Raw genomic sequence first — 18,973 nt, 5'->3', positions numbered from 1 at the left:
TAACATCTAAAGATTTTAGATGCCATTCCCTCAGGTGTTGCTTTATTATTCAGGAACGTGTCAAGACCTGACCCTCAAAGCCTACCTTCTATTGACCCTGTTGGCTCATCAGTAGGAAAGATTTGTTTCTCCTTTGGTCCATTCAACAACAGAGCAATACGAACCTTGTTTCAGCAGGATGTTGTATCTATCTATACCTTATGTCATGCCTTATTGGAATGGATTTATTGATAATATATGTTGGTAAAAGTTTGGATGTTGCCACACACATACCTACTTGTTAACAAAATTAAGGAAGTTTCCTTTAAAATTATTCATAAATATTATCTTGCCAACCACTATATGAAGAAGTTTAAGGAAAACATAAACTCAAATTGCTCCTTTTGTAATGACCACCCAGAAACAGTGGTCATTTTTTGGCATTGTGTTCATGTAAGAAAACTGTGGCAAGACATCAGTAGATTTATAATTGAACACATTTATGAAGATTTTACACTATTGTGAAAAAAATAAAATAATAAAAGATGCAAAACTCTTCTTACTTCCGGAAGCTGTGTCGTGGGACCAAAAATAGATACGATTATTTAAAATCTCTCTGATAATACTCTAATTAGTTTTACAGATTTACGGAAGTCGCTATCAGAACAAGAGGAAGGTAATTTAAATAGACATTTTCCCCAATATTTGGTTTGTGTGCGCACGCGCAAATGATGATTGTCATCCAGGTTATAGCTAGCGAGTAGAAGAGACTGGAAGAACTGAAATAGCACGTAAAGGACAACTCCAATCTAATTTTAGGGAGTTCCTCAAGTGTACCATGACGGTAAGTGTTTACAAAAGGACACAAAATACATTACCATCAACTTCATATAATAATTTGTTAACTATTGCTATTTTAAAGATGTTGTTTCATCAAGATGGCGTCTCTCTGCCCGTGGCAGGCATAGCATTAGGAATTACAATACTGTAGTGGCAGCCATGTCGACAAGCCAGCGAGTTTAGGTTAGATAAATTAGCTAGCCATCTACAGATACTTTGGCCTGATAACCGTCATTAGCTAGTTAGGTTGTTTTTACCAGGTTGGCATGTCGTGTTGATTTTGTAAATAAATGGAAGTTCTCCTTCATATAGTTATTGATCAAAGTTTGCTTGCACAGCCGTTAAACCTAGTTAGCTAACGTAAGCTAGACAGCTATCTATGTAATTTAGCAATGCATGAATGAGTGATGTTAGATTGCAAGTGGCAAAACATCTAATTAATCTCTGTTTAAAATGACCCCCTTCATTCATTAACTGGTTTTGTAGCTCCGGTATGGGCTACGTCCTCCCGTTTTATAGATGTGCAACTTTAACAAACCATCTGCCCATGGCCTTCAGGATCTTCATTGGGTGTATTTGTAGGGTTGGAGCAAATATCTACATTGCCATTACCTGTCCAGGAGGAGGACTTTTCACTTCTGAGATTGCTTTTTGGGAAACCCCAAAAAATTATTTAGTGAATCCATGTTAGTGTAAGGGAGGTACAGTGTGTCCAGTTGCGTCGGTGTGACTGAGAGTAACCTTGCCAAAGAAAATTGTTGGGCCTCTAACTAATGTCTAGGTTGCCTCAACATCCCTGTTACCATGGTTACTCTATGGATATCAGTCTTTAAGTCGTTGTTTAAAAAAAAGTCTGTCTCTACAAGCCAGAATATTGAATACAATTTTGACATTTTAAATGCACTTTACCGGTTGTCTGTGTTGTTGGTCCTTTTGGTGGTAGGAAGTGTAGATGGGGTAACGACAGGAAAGTGTTGTTTACCTGACTTTTGGCGGCGCCGTTAGGTTCTGTTTGTATTTGCCTTCACGTGATGCACAATATGTAAACAACAGCCCAATGTAACAATGTTGTCCTTATGTAGGAGGTAATCTGAGACAAAATTTCAAATGTTATTAACCTAAGCGTGTTCCCTCGCAATCAGTGGAAGTGCTTGTGATTTGCTCATTCGTTGGAACACGGCACCTATATAACAAGAACCAGTTAGCAAGTAGGAAATGAGTTTCCTAGTTCCGACTAGCACTTAAACGCTGAAATATTGTGTGAATTGTTGAAAATACAAACCGATTTTCAGACCAGCGTACTGACAGTTGGATTAATAACACTCTTGATATTTTGTCCTAGATTACCTCCTACTTGAGGACAATATCAGCGGACAACAAAGTATGTTCAAAAGAAGTTTATTCAACAGTCAGAGCCTACATGTTAGAGGCGAGAGTGGAGTCTTCCACTCTTGGAATTATAGAGGCTAATGTCTAGGCCTTAGCTCAATGTGTTAACACAGGCTTGAGTCATCATTCATTTCCCCTCAAACCTAGTGGAGGGGACACCAATAACTATAAGGTTGAATAGTGTGTGTTTTCTCCGATTTAGGCACGTGACGCCAATTCGACTGATTTACTACCCTTGATGGGCTCTCTTTACACGGACAAAAGAAAACACATTATGGAATTATCCAAATCTCCCAGAAGCTCTAAACACCACCATTCACGATCGAGGTCACGCTCCAGGGACCGAAAGCGCAAATCAAGTAAGTTAAATGCACTGAATTTGAATACTCAAGCTACAAACATTATGCATTAACACATTTAGGTCACACATCCATCTTCAGATCCCAGGCCAACTGGTCATGGCATTTGTCTTTTGACATAAGTTTAGGGACAGAGCTGTACCTTGTTGACAGAAATGTCTGAAATAGTCAAGTGCAAAAGGTGACTCATCAGGTTCTAGACTGAGTGGATCTCGGATCTAGTTGTACAACATATACCCAGCTTGCGTGTTATTTCCCAACCTGTGACTGTGTTCGGATTGGGAATGCTGCGTTTGCATCACTGAACAGTGCCAAATAAATAATTAAATCCTGTTGATTGATTGACATCCATATTTGATTTGGGGAGGGGGAAATAGAATCTAGTAACTGGATTTCATAATTTCTTGTGCACTGCTAGGTAATGAAAGGTATGCCAGTTTAATAAAACGGTCTTCTGACTATCATATACAGTCATGGCCAAAAGTTTTGAGAATGACACAAATATTAATTCTCACAAAGTCTGCTGCCTCAGTTTGTATGATGGCAATTTGCATATACTCCAGAATGTTATGAAGAGTGATCAGATGAATTGCAAAGTCCCTCTTTACCATGCAAATGACCTGAATCCCCCAAAAAACATTTCCACTGCATTTCAGCCCTGCCACAAAATGACGGGCTGACATCTTGTCAGTGATTCTCTCATTTATACAGGTGTAAGTGTTGACGAGGACATGGCTGGAGATCACTCTGTCATGCTAATTGAGTTTGATTAATTAACAGACTGGAAGCTTCAAAAGGAGGTTGGTGCTTGGAATCATTGTTCTTCCTATGTCAACCATGGTTACCTGCAAGGAAACACGTGCCATCATCATTGCTTTGCACAAAAAGGGCTTCACAGGAAAGGATATTGCTGCCAGTAAGATTGCACCTAAATCAACCATTTATCGGATCATCAAGAACTTCAAGGAGAGTGGTTCAATTGATGTGAAGAAGGCTTCAGGGCGCCAAAGAAAGTCTCCTAAAGGTGATTCAGCTGCGGGATCAGGGCAGCACCAGCACAGAGCTTGCTCAGGAATGGCAGCAGGCAGGTGTGAGTGCATCTGCACGCACAGTGAGGCAAATACTTTTTTTTGGAGGATGGAATGGTGTCAAGAAGGGCAGCAAAGAAGCCACTTTTCTCCAGGAAAAACATCAGGGACAGACTGATATTCTGCAAAAGGAACAGGGATTGGACTGCTGAGGACTGGGGTAGTCATTTTCTCTGATGAATCCCCTTTCTGATTGATTGGAAAAAACTTGTCCGGAGAACACCAGGTGAGCGCTACCATCAGTCCTGTGTCATGCCAACAGTAAAGCATCCTGAGACCATTCATGTGTTGGGTTGCTTTTCAGCCAAGGGAGTGGGCTCACTCACAATTTTGCCTAAGAACACAGCAGTGAATAAAGAATGGTACCAACACATCCTCCGAGAGCAACTTCTCCCAAAATCCAGGAACAGTTTGGTGACAAACAATGACTTTTCCAGCATTATGGAGCACCTTGCCATAGGGCAAAAGTGATAACTAAGTGGCTCGGGGATCAAAACATCAATATTTTGGGTCCATGGCCAGGAAACTCCCCAGACCTTAATCCCATTGAGAAATTGTGGTCAATCCTCAAGAGGCGGGTATACAAAAAACCCCCCACAAATTCTGACAAACCCCAAGCATTGATTATGCAAGAGTGGTCTGCCATCAGTCAGGATGTGGCCTGGAAGTTCATTGACAGCATGCCAGGGCGGATTGCAGAGGTCTTCAAAAAGAATGGTCAACACTGCAAATATTGACTCTTTGCATCATCTTAATGTAGTTGTTAGTAAAGGTTTGACACTTATGAAATGCTTGTAATTATACTTCAGTATTCCATAGTAACATCTGACAAAAATATCTAAAGACACTGAAGCAGCAAACTTTGCGGAAATTAATATTTTTTTCATTCTCAACTTTTGGCCACGACTGTACAGTACCAGTCAAAAGTTTGGGGACACCTACTCATTCAAGGGTTTTTCTTTATTTTGACTATTTTTCTAAATTGTAGAATAGTGAAGACATCAAAACTATGAAATAACACATGGAATTATGTAGTAACCAAAAAAGTGTAAAACAAATCTAAATATATTTGAGATTCCTCAAAGTAGCCACATTTTGCCTTGACAGCTTTGCACACTCTTGGCATTCTCTCAACCAGCTTCACCTGGAATGCTTTTCCAACAGTCTTGAAGGAGTTCCCACATGCTGAGCACTTGTTGGCTGCTTTTCCTTCACTCTGCAGTCCAACTCATCCCAAACCATATCAATTCAGTTGAGGTTGTATGATTGTGGAGATGCAGTATGCAAAAATCACGCCGCCATTTCCTGGTTGCAAAAATGTATATAGTTGGTCTAATTTCAGTTTGTGACAAACTGAATAGTTTCGAGAATAATTCTACCGTCTAAACCACTGTGAAATATCCTTTCAATAACCCCAAATATTGTATTTTCAGCTGTTTGAAGCTGGTGTACAAAACCAAAAGTAAATGGTGCAACTAAACTTAAGAACTGGATGCATAGAAATAACGTAGATAGAACAGACCTCATGCTTCTTGGACTTGCTTTCAATGAGTGAGTCTCGGACTCGCAATTCTATGTGAATTTGGTCAGGTCACCCCAAAAAGTGACATTGCAGCTTTAACTGTGTATATGACGGTGTGCGCTCCAGGGCTAAGGCAACCCTAATTTGAAGGTGCAATAGAATTGGTCACTGTTCTCACCAATCCATTTTGTTACTTTTACAGGTGACAAAAAGCACAGACGAAGTCGGAGCAGGAGCAAAGAGGTAACTAATATTAGTTCATTTTAGTGAACTAAAGTACAGCATTGTCACCATCTTGAATGTCGTTAGTTTTTTGTCTTAGATCATGGTAAGTACCAAACAACCGTGTAGGTTATTTCACTTGAATCAAAGATTAAGAGATTAAGATGGGCATGGAATTAATTCAATTGAAGAAGAGAAAAATATTTTTTTATTTACATTAACTTATTCTTCTTGGATCTGTCACTAAGTGTAGCTGTCCATACTAGATGGTGAAGATTGAATATGTAGGATATTTTTCTTTTGAATAAATCCTGTGTGTAGATCACATGATAACATTTCTACAATAAATCATACTCAGCGTGCTAAAGCACGAAGAGACACTGAACTGAAGACGCTGCTGACATAGCAAAATTATATGTCTACTACTCGGACAGGTAACTATCAGCCATTCAAATTCATACTTGCCTCCTAGAATTAAGAAAATAAAGGAAATTACAGCCTTTTACTGGGTTCAATTCAAGCTGCATTGTTATTACAATTACTCAAAAGACAAACAGTCTGCTGGCAGTAACCTTATTAAAAATCAAATAATTTTAGCCTGCCTTTTGAAAGCTGCACTTGTAGATGGGGAAGGGATTGTAGTGTTACATGAACCAAGACAAAGGTATTAAAGCTGTCTCTGAGATCTACGGTAACCTACATTGTGTTTAAGGCTTATAATACATGTACCTACCATGATATATTTGAAACAAAAGTAGAAGTGGCTGTACTTACTTGGTGCACTTGAGTAGGTGGTGGACATGACAAAACACATGCACTATAAGTTGGATCTACTAGTCTACATACACTGAACAAAAATATAAATGCAACATGTAAAGTGTTGGTTCCATGAGCTGAAATAAAAGATCCCAGAAATGTTCAATGTGCGCGAAAAAGTTTATTTCTCTCAAATTTTGTGTACAAATTTGTTTGCGTCCCTGTTAATGAGGATTTCTCCTTTGCCAAGATAATCCATCCACCTGACATGTGTGGCATGTCAAGATCATTACACAGGTATATCTTCTGCTAGGGACTGTTAAAGGCCGCTCTAAAATGTGCGGTTTTGTCACACAACACAATGCCACAGATGTCTCAAGTTTTGAGGAAGCGTACAATTGTCATGCTGACTGCAGGAATGTCCACCAGTGCTGTTGCCAGAGAATTGAATGTTAATTTCTCTACAATAAGCCGCCTCCAGCGTCATCCCAGAGAACTTGGCAGTACATCCAACCAGCCTCGCAACCGCAGACCACGTGAATGGCGTCGTGTGGGTGAGCGGTTTGCTGATGTCAACACTGAACAGCGTGCCCCATGGGGGCGCTGGGGTTATGGTATGGGAAGGCATAAGCTACGGACGATGAACACGCTTGCATTTTATCGATGGCAATTTGAATGCACAGGTACTGGTGAGACCCTGAGGCCCATTTTCGTGTCATTCATCCTCAGCCATCACCTCATGTTTCAGCATGACAATGCACGGCCTCATGTCACAAGGATCTGTCCCGGTTCATCCATGGCCTGCATACTGACCAGACATCACCCATTGAGCACATTTGGGATGCTCTGGATCAACATGTACTACAGCGTGTTCCTGTCAATATCCAGCAACTATGCACAACCATTGAAGAGTGGGACAACATTACACAGGCCACAATCAACAGTCCGATCAACTCTTTGCGGAGATGTGTCGCGCTGCATGAGACAAATGGTGGTCACACCAGATACTGACTGCTTTTCTTATTCACACCCCTACATTCTTTTGGGGTCTCTGTGACCAACAGAAGCCTATCTGTATTCCCAGTCATGTAAAATCCATAGATTAGGGCCTAATGTATGTATTTAAATTGACTGATTTCGTTATGAACTGTAACTCTTAATTTAAATTACTGCGTTTTATATTTTTGTTCAGTATACATTGGAGTTGGAGGGCAATTCATTGAAACATTTCTCTCCAGTTAGTCTATCAAGCTGTGAAGACTATCAAGCTCCTTCGAGCCGTTTATACTTCTGACATCCAGTGCATTCAGAAGTGATTCAGACCCCTTGACTTATTCACATTTTGCAACGTACAAGCCTTATTCTGAAGTGTGTGTGGTATATATATATATAACACACACACACACACACTCACTCAGCAAAAAAAAGAAACGTCCCTTTTTTAGGACCCGGTCTTTCAAAGAGAAGTCGTGAAAATCCTAATAACTTCAGATCTTCATTGTAAATGGTTTTAACACGGTTTCCCATGCTTGTTCAATGAACCATAAACAATTAATGAACATGCACCTGTGGAACGGTCGTTAAGATACTAACAGCTTACAGACGGTAGGTAATTAAGATCACAGTTATGTATTCATAGGACACTAAAGAGGCCTTTCTACTGACTCCGATAAACACCAAAAGAAAAATGCCCAGGGTCCCTGCTCATCTGCGTGAATGTGCCTGAGGCATGCTGCAAGGAGGCATGCAGATGTGGCAAGGACAATAAATTGCAATGTCTGTACTGTGAGACACCTAAGACGGCGCTACAGGGCGAACAGCTGATCGTCCTCACAGTGGCAGACCACGTGTAACAAAACCTGCACAGGATCGGTACATCCGAACATCACACCTGCGGGACAGGAACAGGATGTCAATAGCAACTGCCCGAGTTACACCAGGAACGCACAATCCCTCCTTCAGTGCTCAGACAGTCCAGCCTCTCTCAGCCTATTTCGGACAGAGGGCTTGTAGGCCTGTTGTAAGGCAGGTCCTCACCAGACATCACTAGCAACAACGTTGCCTTTGGGCACAAACCCACCGTCTCTGGACCAGACAGGACTGGCAAAAAGTGCTCTTCACTAACGAGATGCGGTTTTGTCACACCAGGGGTGATGGTCGGATTTGTGTTTATCGTCAAAGGAATGAGCGTTACACCCAGGCCTGTACTCTGGAGCGGAATCGATTTGGAGGTGGAGGGTCCGTCATGGTCTGGGGCGGTGTGTCACAGCATCATCGGACTGAGCTTGTTGTCATTGTAGGCAATACTCAACACTGCGTTACAGGGAAGACATCCTCCTCCCTCATGTGGTACCCTTCCTGCAGGCTCATCCTGACATGACCCTCCAGCATGACAATGCCACCAGCCATACTGCTCATTCTGTGTGTGATTTCCTGCAAGACAGGAATGTCAGTGTTCTGCCATGACCAGCGAACAGCCCGGATCTCAATTCCATTCAGCATGACTGGGACCTGTTGGATCGGAGGGTGAGTGCTAGGACCATTCCCCCAGAAATGTCCGGGAACTTGCAGGTGCCTTGGTGGAAGAGTGGGATAACCTCTCACAGCAAGAACTGGCAAATGTGACGCAGTCCATGAGGAGGAGATACACTGCAGTACTTAGTATCTGGGGTGGCCACCAGCTGCATCAACTGTTACTTTTGATTTTGACCCCCCTTTGTTCAGGGACACATTATTCAATTCTTGTTAGTCAAATGTATGTGGAACTTGTTCAGTTTGTCTGTTTGTCTTAACACATGCAAAAAATGTTAAGTTTGATGAAAATAAATGCAGTTGACATAGAGGATATTTCTTTTTTTGCTGAGCTTATATATAAATATCATCAATCCACACACAATGCAAAGCAAAACCAGGTTTTAGACATTTTTAAATGTATTAAGATGTTTTTAAATGACATTTTTACGTAAGTATTCAGACCCTTTACTCAATACTTTGTTGAATCACGTTTTGGCAGCGATTACAGACTCGAGTCTACTTTGGAATGACTCTACAATCTTGGCACACCTGTATTTGGGGAGTTTCTCCCATTCTTCTCCGCAGATCCTCTCGAGTGCTGTCAGGTTGGATGGGGAGTGTTGCTGAACAGCTATTTTCAGGTCTTTCCAGAGATGTTTGATCGGGTTCAAATCCGGGCTCTGGCAGGGCCACTCATGGACATTGAGACTCCTGCGTTGTCTTGGCTGTGTGCTTAAGGTTGTTGTCCTGTTGGAAGGTGATCATTTGCCCAATCTGAGGTCCTGGGTGCCTTGGAACAGGTTTTCATCAAGGATTTCTCTGTACCTTGCTACTTTCATCTTTACCTCGATCCTGACTAGTCTCCCAGTCCCTGCCTTCGAAAAACATCCTCACAGCATGATGCTGCCACCACCATTCTTCACCGTAGGTATGGTGCCAGATGTCAAGCTTGGCATTCATGCTAGAGGATCTTGGTTTCTCATGGTCTGAGAGTCTTTAGGTGCCCTTTTGGCAAACTCCAAGCGGGCTGTCATGTGCCTTTTACTGTGGAGTGGCTTTCATTTGGCTACTCTATTGTTAAGGCCTGAGTGCTGCAGCGATGGGAGAATCTTCCAGAAGGACAGCCATTGTTGTAGAACATATTAAATCAAATACTTCTCAGATACAGGAGCTTGTAAATTCAATTAGACTTTATTACAAAAGTAACAGAAGCCTAGCAGTTCCATGGAAAAACTGCCTCATTCTTAGTGCTTGGCTTTTATACAGTTTTACCCTTGCATAACATGATTCGTAAAGTGGAGTGACAATGTTATCTTACTTAGTTTCCGTTTTCTTATTGGCTCAGATATTGGGGCATAGATTATATTAGTGGCGTGACATCCCTTAGCTAATGTTCCTGTCCTATATTGTCTATGTATGATAACCCATGTGCGTGTCCAGTAGCCTTCACAAGATCAGACATGGCGCAGACCAGGCACGTCTTGTTAGTCTACCTTGCCTCATCTACACAGATTCTGCTTACGTTCTGTTTTTTACATGTCCAATGGTCAATTCGATGTTGATCCAGCATTGTACACACACATGGGCTTCAGCCTTCATTCTGCTTACACATGTCTATTTAAACTTATATTGATTCATTCTTTCTATTTCAAAGAGAACAGTATCGGTACTGAGAATCATCAGATGACTGGAAAATCTCCTACACCATCTCCACAGAGGAACTCTAGAGCACGGTCAGAGTGACCATCGGGTTCTTGGTCACGTCCCTGACCATGGCCCTTCTCCCCCGATTGCTCAGTTTGACCAGGCGGGCCAGGTCTTGGAAGAGTCTTGGTGGTTCCAAACTTCCTCCATTTAAGGATGATGGAGGTCACTGTTCTTGGGGACCTTCAAAGCTGCAAACATTTTTTTTGGTACCCTTTCCCAGATCTGTGCCTTGACACAATCGTGTCTCTGAGCTCTACGGACAATTCCTACGAACACATGGCTTGGTTTTTGCTCTGACATGCACTGTCGACTACGGGACCTTTTTATATAGACAGGTGTGTGCCTTTTCTAAATCATGTCCAATTGAATTCACCACAGGTGGACTCCAAGTTGAAGAAACATCTAAAGGATGAGCAATGGAAACAGGATGCACCGGATCTCAATTTTGAGTCTCATAGAAAACGGTCTGAATACTTATGTAAATGAGGTATTTCAGTTTTAAATTTGCTAAAATGTTCAAGCCTGTTTTTGCTTTGTCATTATGGGGTATTGTGTGTAGATTGATGATCAAACTAATTATTTAATCAATTTTAGAATAAGGATGTAACATAACAAAATATGGAGAAAGTCAAGGGGTCGGGAATACTTTCTGAAAGGCACTGTATAGTCGGTCAGTTTCTGGTTTAGTCTAAATCTGTCTGAAATGAGCAAGAGTTCTCAACATGCTTTGGTATTTTCTGTATCAAACCGTTGTACTAACGCTCTTTGTTGCACTATTTTCCTGAAAGAGACAACTTCTTCTTAAAACAGGCACGAAGGAGGGACTCTGAGAAGCCATCAAAATCTCACAGCAAGTCGGATGAGCAGCCGGAGCAGACTGAGAGGGGCAGGGAGAGACTTTCTGCAGAGAATGGGGAGGAGCGACACCGGCGTAAAGACAAGAAGGGGCGGAGCCACTCCAGGTCACTCTCACGGGACAGGTGGGTTCATGGAGATATGGTACATGCTGTCTGGATATGTTTTGAGACGAGTAACCGTAAACTGGGGAGAATTTTATTTTCACACTGTTTTAGACGTCATCGCAGCAGAAGTCGGGACAAACGGAGATCGCGGTCCCCGCGGGAGAAGAAGAAGAGGGCCAGCTCCCGGTCGGGTTCAAAGACCAAACACCGCCACAGGAGCAGGAGCAAAAGCAGGTGGGTTTCTCTTGCTTCTCTCCCTACCATTCTTTGATAACTATCTACCGCAGTCCTGACTACCTACCGGTCTGTCGTTACTAGTTACCACAGCCACAAAGTCATAAACCCCGCCCATTTCTACATTTTCTCTTCTGTAATTTTAAATCTAACCACACTGCTGACCTTATGCCTAAAACTAACTATAATTTGTGTTTTTTTAAACATTTTTACAATCTAGCCCATTTTGACTTTGTCTGTGGTAACTAGTGGAAACCCTACCAGACAGCGCTCACCTTACTGCTGTCCCCCACCCACTCAGCCATGATGGTATTAATGCCGTTTTAGGTTCTCTGTTGTGTGCCATGCCTCCATGTTGTCAGTACGTACTTCATGTTCCACTTCTCATCAGGTTGATGGCTCGTTGCAGTGATGTATGACTGCATGCTCTTAGACATCCATCAATCTGTTAATGTCACGTATTGCGGTTGAGAGCTCGCGCTTTGTACTTGCATAGCAATCACCATACAATTTCTCTCTCAGGGCTGTCACGGTTTTTCGACATGGCATCTTGTAGTCTGGTTCTCGATGTCATTAGGGGGTTTTGAAGCTGACATCCTCTACCATTGACGATCAACAGTAATCATTTCTGTCATCAGCACTGTTATTTTCTTTCTCATTCCCTAATCGCACTGCTACCAGCAACGGGTTGGGTCTTATGCTGACTCCCTTTCAACATTGCACCTATTCTGCCACTGTAGCTCAATTCCACCACAAAGTTTGCATTTCATCACCTTCTCATTTAACTTCTCAAAATATTGCCATACAGGACTTTGCTGCTGTCACTTCCCTGTCTCACTTTGCCATTTTTAGCGCAGAGGACGTGCAGAGCACTTTATATCCATGGCAAATAATTTAAAAGCTTAATATCTCCTACTAACGTTACAGCCTTGTTGCATTAGGTAATTGTTACTTTTTCCGATGATGGTCAGGACCTGTTAGTGGTAGTTTTGTGATGACTGCACTGTGGTTGTCATTTTGTTAAAAAAAAAAAAAAATGTTTTTTGGGTAGGGATGTATTTTTCTATATGTTTACACGTTCACACCCCTATTGGTAACCACCCCTGTGTGTGCCTAATGTTTGCCCCTCTGTTTGTAACCGTGTGTGTGTGAGAATGCATATCTTTCTGTGGATCTTGAAATGCTATGATGTCTCTTTAGGGAGTGGAAGAAGAAGACTGATAAGGTGCGCAGAAAAGAGAAGAGTCGTAGCAGGTCTGTGAGCCCCCCGGCTTTCCGGGGCAGAAACACTGCCATGGACGCACAGGAGGCGCTGGCCAGAAGGTACTGCAGTGGTTTAGAGGAACTGTGACTTGAAGATGTGTTTGTTGAGTGTCTGTTCGGTACTTCATGTGCACCAGTATCTCTCTGGGATATGTGGGATGCTAGCGTCCCAACCTGGCCAAAGTCAGGGAAAATGCAGAGCGCCAAATTCAAATAAATTACTATAAAAATCTAACTTTCATTAAATCACACATGTAAGATACCAAATTAAAGCTACACGTGTTGTGAATCCAGCCAACATGTCAGATTTCAAAAAGGCTTTTCGGCGAAAGCAAACAATGCTATTATCTGAGGATAGCACCTCCGTAAACAAAAGAGAGAAAGCACATTTCAACCCTGCAGGCGCGACACAAAACGCAGAAATAAAAATATAATTAATGCTTTTGACAAGCTTCTTTTGTTGGCACTCCAATATGTCCTATAAATATCACAAATGTTCCTTTTTGTTCGATAATTCCGTCGACATATATATATCCAAAATCTAAATTTATTTGGCGCGTTTGATCCAGAAAAACACCGGTTTTAACTTGAGCAACGTGACTACAAAATATCTCAAAAGTTACCTGTAAACTTTGCTAAAACATTTCAAACTCCTTTTGTAATACAACTTTAGGCATTTTTTTTTTTACATAAATAATCGATAAAATTGAAGACGGGATGATCTGTGTTCAATACAGGAAGAAAACAAACTGAAGCATGCTTTCTGGTCACACGCCTCTATCTAACAGTACACTTCAGGTGACCCTCGTTCAAGATGGCCGTACTTCTTCATTACACAAATGAATAACCTCAACCAATTTATAAAGACTGTTGACATCCAGTGGAAGCGATAGGAACTGCAAGAAGGTCCCTTAGAAATCTGGATTCCCAATGAAAACCCATTGACAAGAGTAACCTAAAAAACAAACAAAAAATCTGTACTCGGGGTTTCACCTGCTAAATAAGTTATGTTATACTCAGACATGATTCAAACAGTTTTAGAAACTTCAGAGTTTTCTATCCAAATATACTAATAATATGCATATCTTATTTTCTGGGGATGAGAAGCAGGTAGTTAGTTGAATTTGGGCATGCATTTCATCCGGATGTGAAAATACTGCCCCCTGTCACCAAGAAGTTAACTCCAAACCCAACAATGCAGTAATCAAAATCAATGTTGCACCAAAAATAACATCAGAACAAAAACACACCAGAAATGGAAATGAATAAGAACACAAGAAGGTAAGTAGCTAATATACAGGGTCGGTTCCAATACCATATTTAAAATGTGCAGGGATACTGGAGTGATCGAGGTAGATATTGTACAGTGCGTTCGGAAGGTATTCAGACCCCTTCCCCATTTCAATATTTTGTTATGTTACAGCCTTATTCTAAAATGTATTAAATAAAAATCCTCTATCTACATACAATGCCCCGTAATGACAGTGAAAACATGTGTTAAGACATTTTTGATCATTTATTTAAAAAAAATAAAAACACCACATTTACATAAGTATTTCGACCATTTATGCAACTCGGAATTGAGCTCAGGTGCATCCTGTTTCCATTGATCATCCTTGGTGTTTCTACAACTTGATTGGAGTCCACCTGTGGTAAATTAAATTGATTGGACATAATTTAGAAGGGCACACACATGTCTATATAAGGTTCCACAGTTGACAGTGCATGTCAGAGCAAAAAACAAGCCATGAGGTCGAAGGAATTCTCTGTAGAGCTCCTAGACAGGATTGTGTTGTGGCACAGATCTGGGGAAGGGTATCAAAAAGATTCTGCAGCATTGAAGGTCCCCAAAAACACAGTTGCCTCCATTCTTAAATGGAAGAAGTTTGGAACCACCAAGACTTTTCCTAGAGCTGGTCGCCTGTTCAAACTGAGCAATCAGGGGAGAAGTGCCTTGGTCGGGAAGGTGACCAAGAACGTGATGGTCACTGCCAGAGCACCAGAGTTATTCTGTGGAGATAGGAGAACCTTCCAGAAGGACAACCTTCTCAACATCCTTGATGTTTCTACAACTTGATTGGAGTCCACCTGTGGTAAATTCAAATAATTGGACATGATTTGGAAAGGCACACCTGTCTATAACACTCCACCAATTATACCTTTATGGTAGAATGGCCAAACGGAAGCCACTCCTTTATAAGTCACATGACAGACCGCTTGGAGTTTGCCAAAAGGCACCTAAAGGACTCTGGCCATGAGAAACAAGATTGAACTGTTTGGCCTGAATTTCAAGTGTCACATCTGGAACAAACCTGGCACCATCCCTACGGTGAAGCATGGTGCTGTGGGTATGATTTTCAGCAATTGGAACTGGGAGACTAGTCAGGATTGAGGGAAAGCTGAACGGAGCAAAGTGCAGAGAGATCCTTGATGGACAACATGCTTTAGATTGCCCCAGTCTGGGGTCCTGAGCAAAGGCTCATCTTCCAACCCTACAACAACCCAAACACGCAGCCAAGACAACGCAGGAGTGGCTTCAAGACAAGTCTGAGAGGCCCAGCCAGAGCCCGGACTTGAACCCGATCAAACATCTCTGGAGAGACCTGAAAATAGCTGTGTGGCGACACTCTATTCAACCTAACAGCTTGAAAGGATCTGCAGAGAAGAATGGGAGAAACTCCTCAAATACAGGTGTGCCAAGCTTGTTGCGTCATACCTAAGAAGACTCGAGGCTGTAGCCGCTGCCAAAGATGCTTCAATAAAGTAATGGTCTGAATACTTGTGCAAATGTGATATTTCAGTTTTTATTTAATTATTTTTGCTTTGTCATGGTGTATTGTGTGTAGATGAGGGGAAAAAATAATTGAACCAGTTTTAGAATAAGGCTGTAACATAACAAAATGTGGAAAAAGTCCAGGGGTCTGAATACTTTCCGAATGCACTGTACATAGGACTAACTTGTTGTATTACTTGTGAGGCACAGCTGAGTGAGCTTAAGATTATTTAAAAAATATACCTGACTGAAGGCCTGCATCTGTTCAGTCTGAGGGGAGTGAGGGAGCAGCGTTGCGGCTGCATCTCATCCGAATCACCGTCCCTCCGCTCTCCCTCCCTCCACTGAGAAAATGGGACACAGACTTCCAGCTGATGGTACAACTTAAGAGTCACTGCATTATTTCTGCCTTGTGCTGCAATTCATGTCACTCCTATAACCAGAGAAAGTGAAATATTCCTTCAAATAGAAAAGAAAACACAACCCGCTAAATAATAACAGCGCAAACTTATCGGAACATTTTGCTATACTCGTTCACTGCTGCTGCAGTGCTGGTTGTAGCTTGACTGGAATTAAGGTAGATGCACATTTCTATGGCTTATGAAAGTGTATATAATGCTGAATAACAACTTAGTCAATAAAACAGCAGCTCATTGCTCTATTCGTTGAGTCTCGAAGTAATCTCACAGTATTAACTTTGGTGTGCGTTCGAGTCTTCTTTTTACAGTCTATGGCCAGCTGTAGGCCTATAGGTGCATTTTAATAAAAATAAAAAAAGGCCTCAAGGCTTTATCGTTGGGTTTTCCACAGAAATGTTTGATCGACCAGGAATGCTTTGGAGATCGACCAGTCGATTGCGATCGACCGGTTGGTGACCACTGGTCGAGGATGATGGAGTTGTGCATAACCAGCCTCAAAGCACTTCATGATTACAGATGTGAGTGCTACAGGGTGGTGGTAGTCATTGTGGCATGAAGCCTTAGTTCTTGGGAACAAACATTATGGTAGTGGGATTTCAGACCGGGGACAAGGAGAGGTTGAATAATTGAACATGAATATGCCTGCCAGCTGATCTGCACATGCTCCGAGAACGCACCTTGGAATGCCTTCCAGCCCTGCGGCCTTGAGTGTTGACCCGATTGACCGCATGTCGGCCTCAGAGCAAGCTCTCCCAGTCCTCTGGGTCGGTGGGGGTGCTCACGCATGGTGTTATTGTCTACACATCCATAAAATGCACTGAGTTCATCTGGAAGAGAGGCATCATTGGGCAGATCACAGTTGGGTCTTCCCCTGCCTCATGCATTGGAACCTTTTGTAGTATGATTCCGCCTAATTCCTATATTGCTGCTTGGAGGTCATATCGAGACTTCTTGTAATTAAAGTAGCGGACAATCTGCTCCTAAAGCCTGGCTGACATTTGAACACTCTTTACTTGCCTCTATCTCCAGGTTGGAAAGGGCAAAGAAACTGCAAGAGCAGAAAGAAAAGGAGATGTTGGAGAAACAGCAGCATCAGGAGGTACCTGCAGGTGAGTCGCTCTCCTCGGCCATCAATTACACCTACAAAAAATGTAATCCGTGAGTAAAACCATAGAAACGGGTCACTAACATAGACCCACTTTGTTTTTTGCATTTCTAGTTCCAGCTCCCCTGCTGTCTGACACAGTAGTAGTTGCTGCTGCAGTTGCTACCAACCCTGTCCTCAATGTGGCAGCTCTCCTGGCCTCAGGGACCCAGGTCACGCCCCAGATCGCCATGGCAGCGCAGATGGCAGCCCTACAAGCCAAAACCTTAGCAGAGACTGGCATTGCTGTGCCCAGTTATTACAATCCCTCTGCTGTCAACCCCATGAAGTTTGCAGAGCAGGAGAAGAAAAGGAAGAAGCTCTGGCAGGGAAAGAAGGAAGGGGTAAGATTTTATGCTATGTAGTGCAATACGTAGAGCACTGGTTATTTGATGGAGCAGATTCTTTACTTTGTAACATCCGGAATGTAGAACTAGTGACTTAATGAAAATAAATATTGAGGAAAAACATGCAACTTCGCTTATGGTGGCATGATTGTTGCAAGTTACTAATACATGCAAATTGTTTGTTTTGAAGGACAAGTCACAGACAGCTGAGTTGTGGGAGAAACTGAACTTCGGAAATAAGGACCAAAATGTTAAATTTCGTAAACTGATGGGCATCAAAGTATGTTTAACGGAGTCCTTTTATTTTCTCATTTGACTGTGTACCATGCTGCAGAGCCTTGCATTTCTAACACTGTGGTTTCTGTCCTGTCAGGGGGAAGAGGAAGGTGAGACCTCAAAGCCACTCAACGACGAAGGCCTGAAGACCCTGCAGCAGCAGGAGGAGATGTTCCATAACCTGGACGTTCAGTATGAGATGGCCAGGTCCCAGACCCACACTCAAAGAGGCATGGGACTAGGCTTCGGCACTTCATTCTCACGGGGCATGGACACCATCTAATGCCAAACCATGCACTGGCTTGCCCTTGCTTTCTTTCTCATTGGTCTCTCCACTCACAGCTAGCACTCAAGCTTGCATGGATGTTGTTGCATTGGATCTGTCATTTTATTTAGAAACAATCTCGCGTCTTTTAAACATTCTCATGTAAATAGATGCTGAGTTTTCCTCAGTGTACATCTTTTCTGAATTATGCAATAGTTTAATGACAGTCATGCTGGCTGGATTTAGATTTGTTTGAGAAATGTGATTGCATATCTGTTTTTTACAAAAAAATGTATATATTTTGGATTGTTTGAAATGGAACATTTTATGTAGGTCAAGTAAAATTATTCTGTTTATGTTCCTTTACCAAGATTCTTTACAAATTTATCTGAATCCTAATCTCAATATGTAGTGTCATCTTTGTTTCCTGTCTACTGAATGGGAATGTAAAACAGTGGATCACATTACTAAGATGTCTACCAGGCACCTGATGGTTTCATGGAAAGAATGAACAATAAACTTACATATGTTCTTGAAATAAAAGTACATTTGTGTTGAAGTGATCCCAGGTGTTTTTGTCCATAAATGCTTTTTACAAAGCAACAAAAATGATGTTGTCGACTGTATTTCCAAGGGTCTTTGCTGAGAGAGGATGCAAACAGCATTGATTAATTAACACTGGAACATGAATAGTAAAATGCACACTTAGGCTTAATCGGGAAATTGAAGTCCATTAACAACAAATTACATGACCGCTCTTGAGGACATGGATCAGGCTCAATTATTGCCAAATAATTTAATAAAATGCCCCTTCACAATAGCCTGGTGGAATATTGATTGTAAATTACAATTTGTGATCTCAAACCCAGTGGTAAAATTCATCAAGCAGTCCCAAATGTTCTCTAATGTAATAT

The 18,973-nt window shown here is 41.9% G+C and overlaps 1 protein-coding gene across 2 annotated transcripts; it reads left to right on the top strand.

The window, feature by feature from the left end:
- The first annotated feature begins 703 nt into the window (after nucleotides 1–703).
- Nucleotides 704–18,622, top strand: LOC135541915 (arginine/serine-rich coiled-coil protein 2-like). 2 transcript variants are annotated; one of them, XM_064968414.1, is made up of 10 exons: nucleotides 704–823; nucleotides 2,411–2,567; nucleotides 5,380–5,420; nucleotides 11,187–11,356; nucleotides 11,450–11,572; nucleotides 12,773–12,895; nucleotides 17,057–17,136; nucleotides 17,247–17,515; nucleotides 17,709–17,798; nucleotides 17,892–18,622. In XM_064968414.1, the coding sequence occupies exons 1-10, from the start codon at nucleotides 818–820 to the stop codon at nucleotides 18,075–18,077; spliced, it is 1,245 nt and encodes a 414-aa protein (XP_064824486.1). In that variant the 5' UTR covers nucleotides 704–817; the 3' UTR covers nucleotides 18,078–18,622. The 2 variants fall into 2 exon arrangements, with proteins under 2 accessions (XP_064824486.1, XP_064824495.1); XM_064968423.1 differs by lacking the exons at nucleotides 704–823; nucleotides 2,411–2,567; nucleotides 5,380–5,420 and adding an exon at nucleotides 5,840–10,863 and having other exon boundaries at nucleotides 11,165–11,356.
- The last annotated feature ends 351 nt before the right edge of the window (nucleotides 18,623–18,973 follow it).

Source organism: Oncorhynchus masou, chromosome 1 (genome assembly GCF_036934945.1).
Source record: "Oncorhynchus masou masou isolate Uvic2021 chromosome 1, UVic_Omas_1.1, whole genome shotgun sequence".
In the NCBI taxonomy this organism is placed as follows: Eukaryota; Metazoa; Chordata; class Actinopteri; order Salmoniformes; family Salmonidae; genus Oncorhynchus; species Oncorhynchus masou.
The sequence above is the reverse complement of the archived record's forward strand: the minus strand, read 5'-3'. Positions and strand labels throughout refer to the sequence as shown.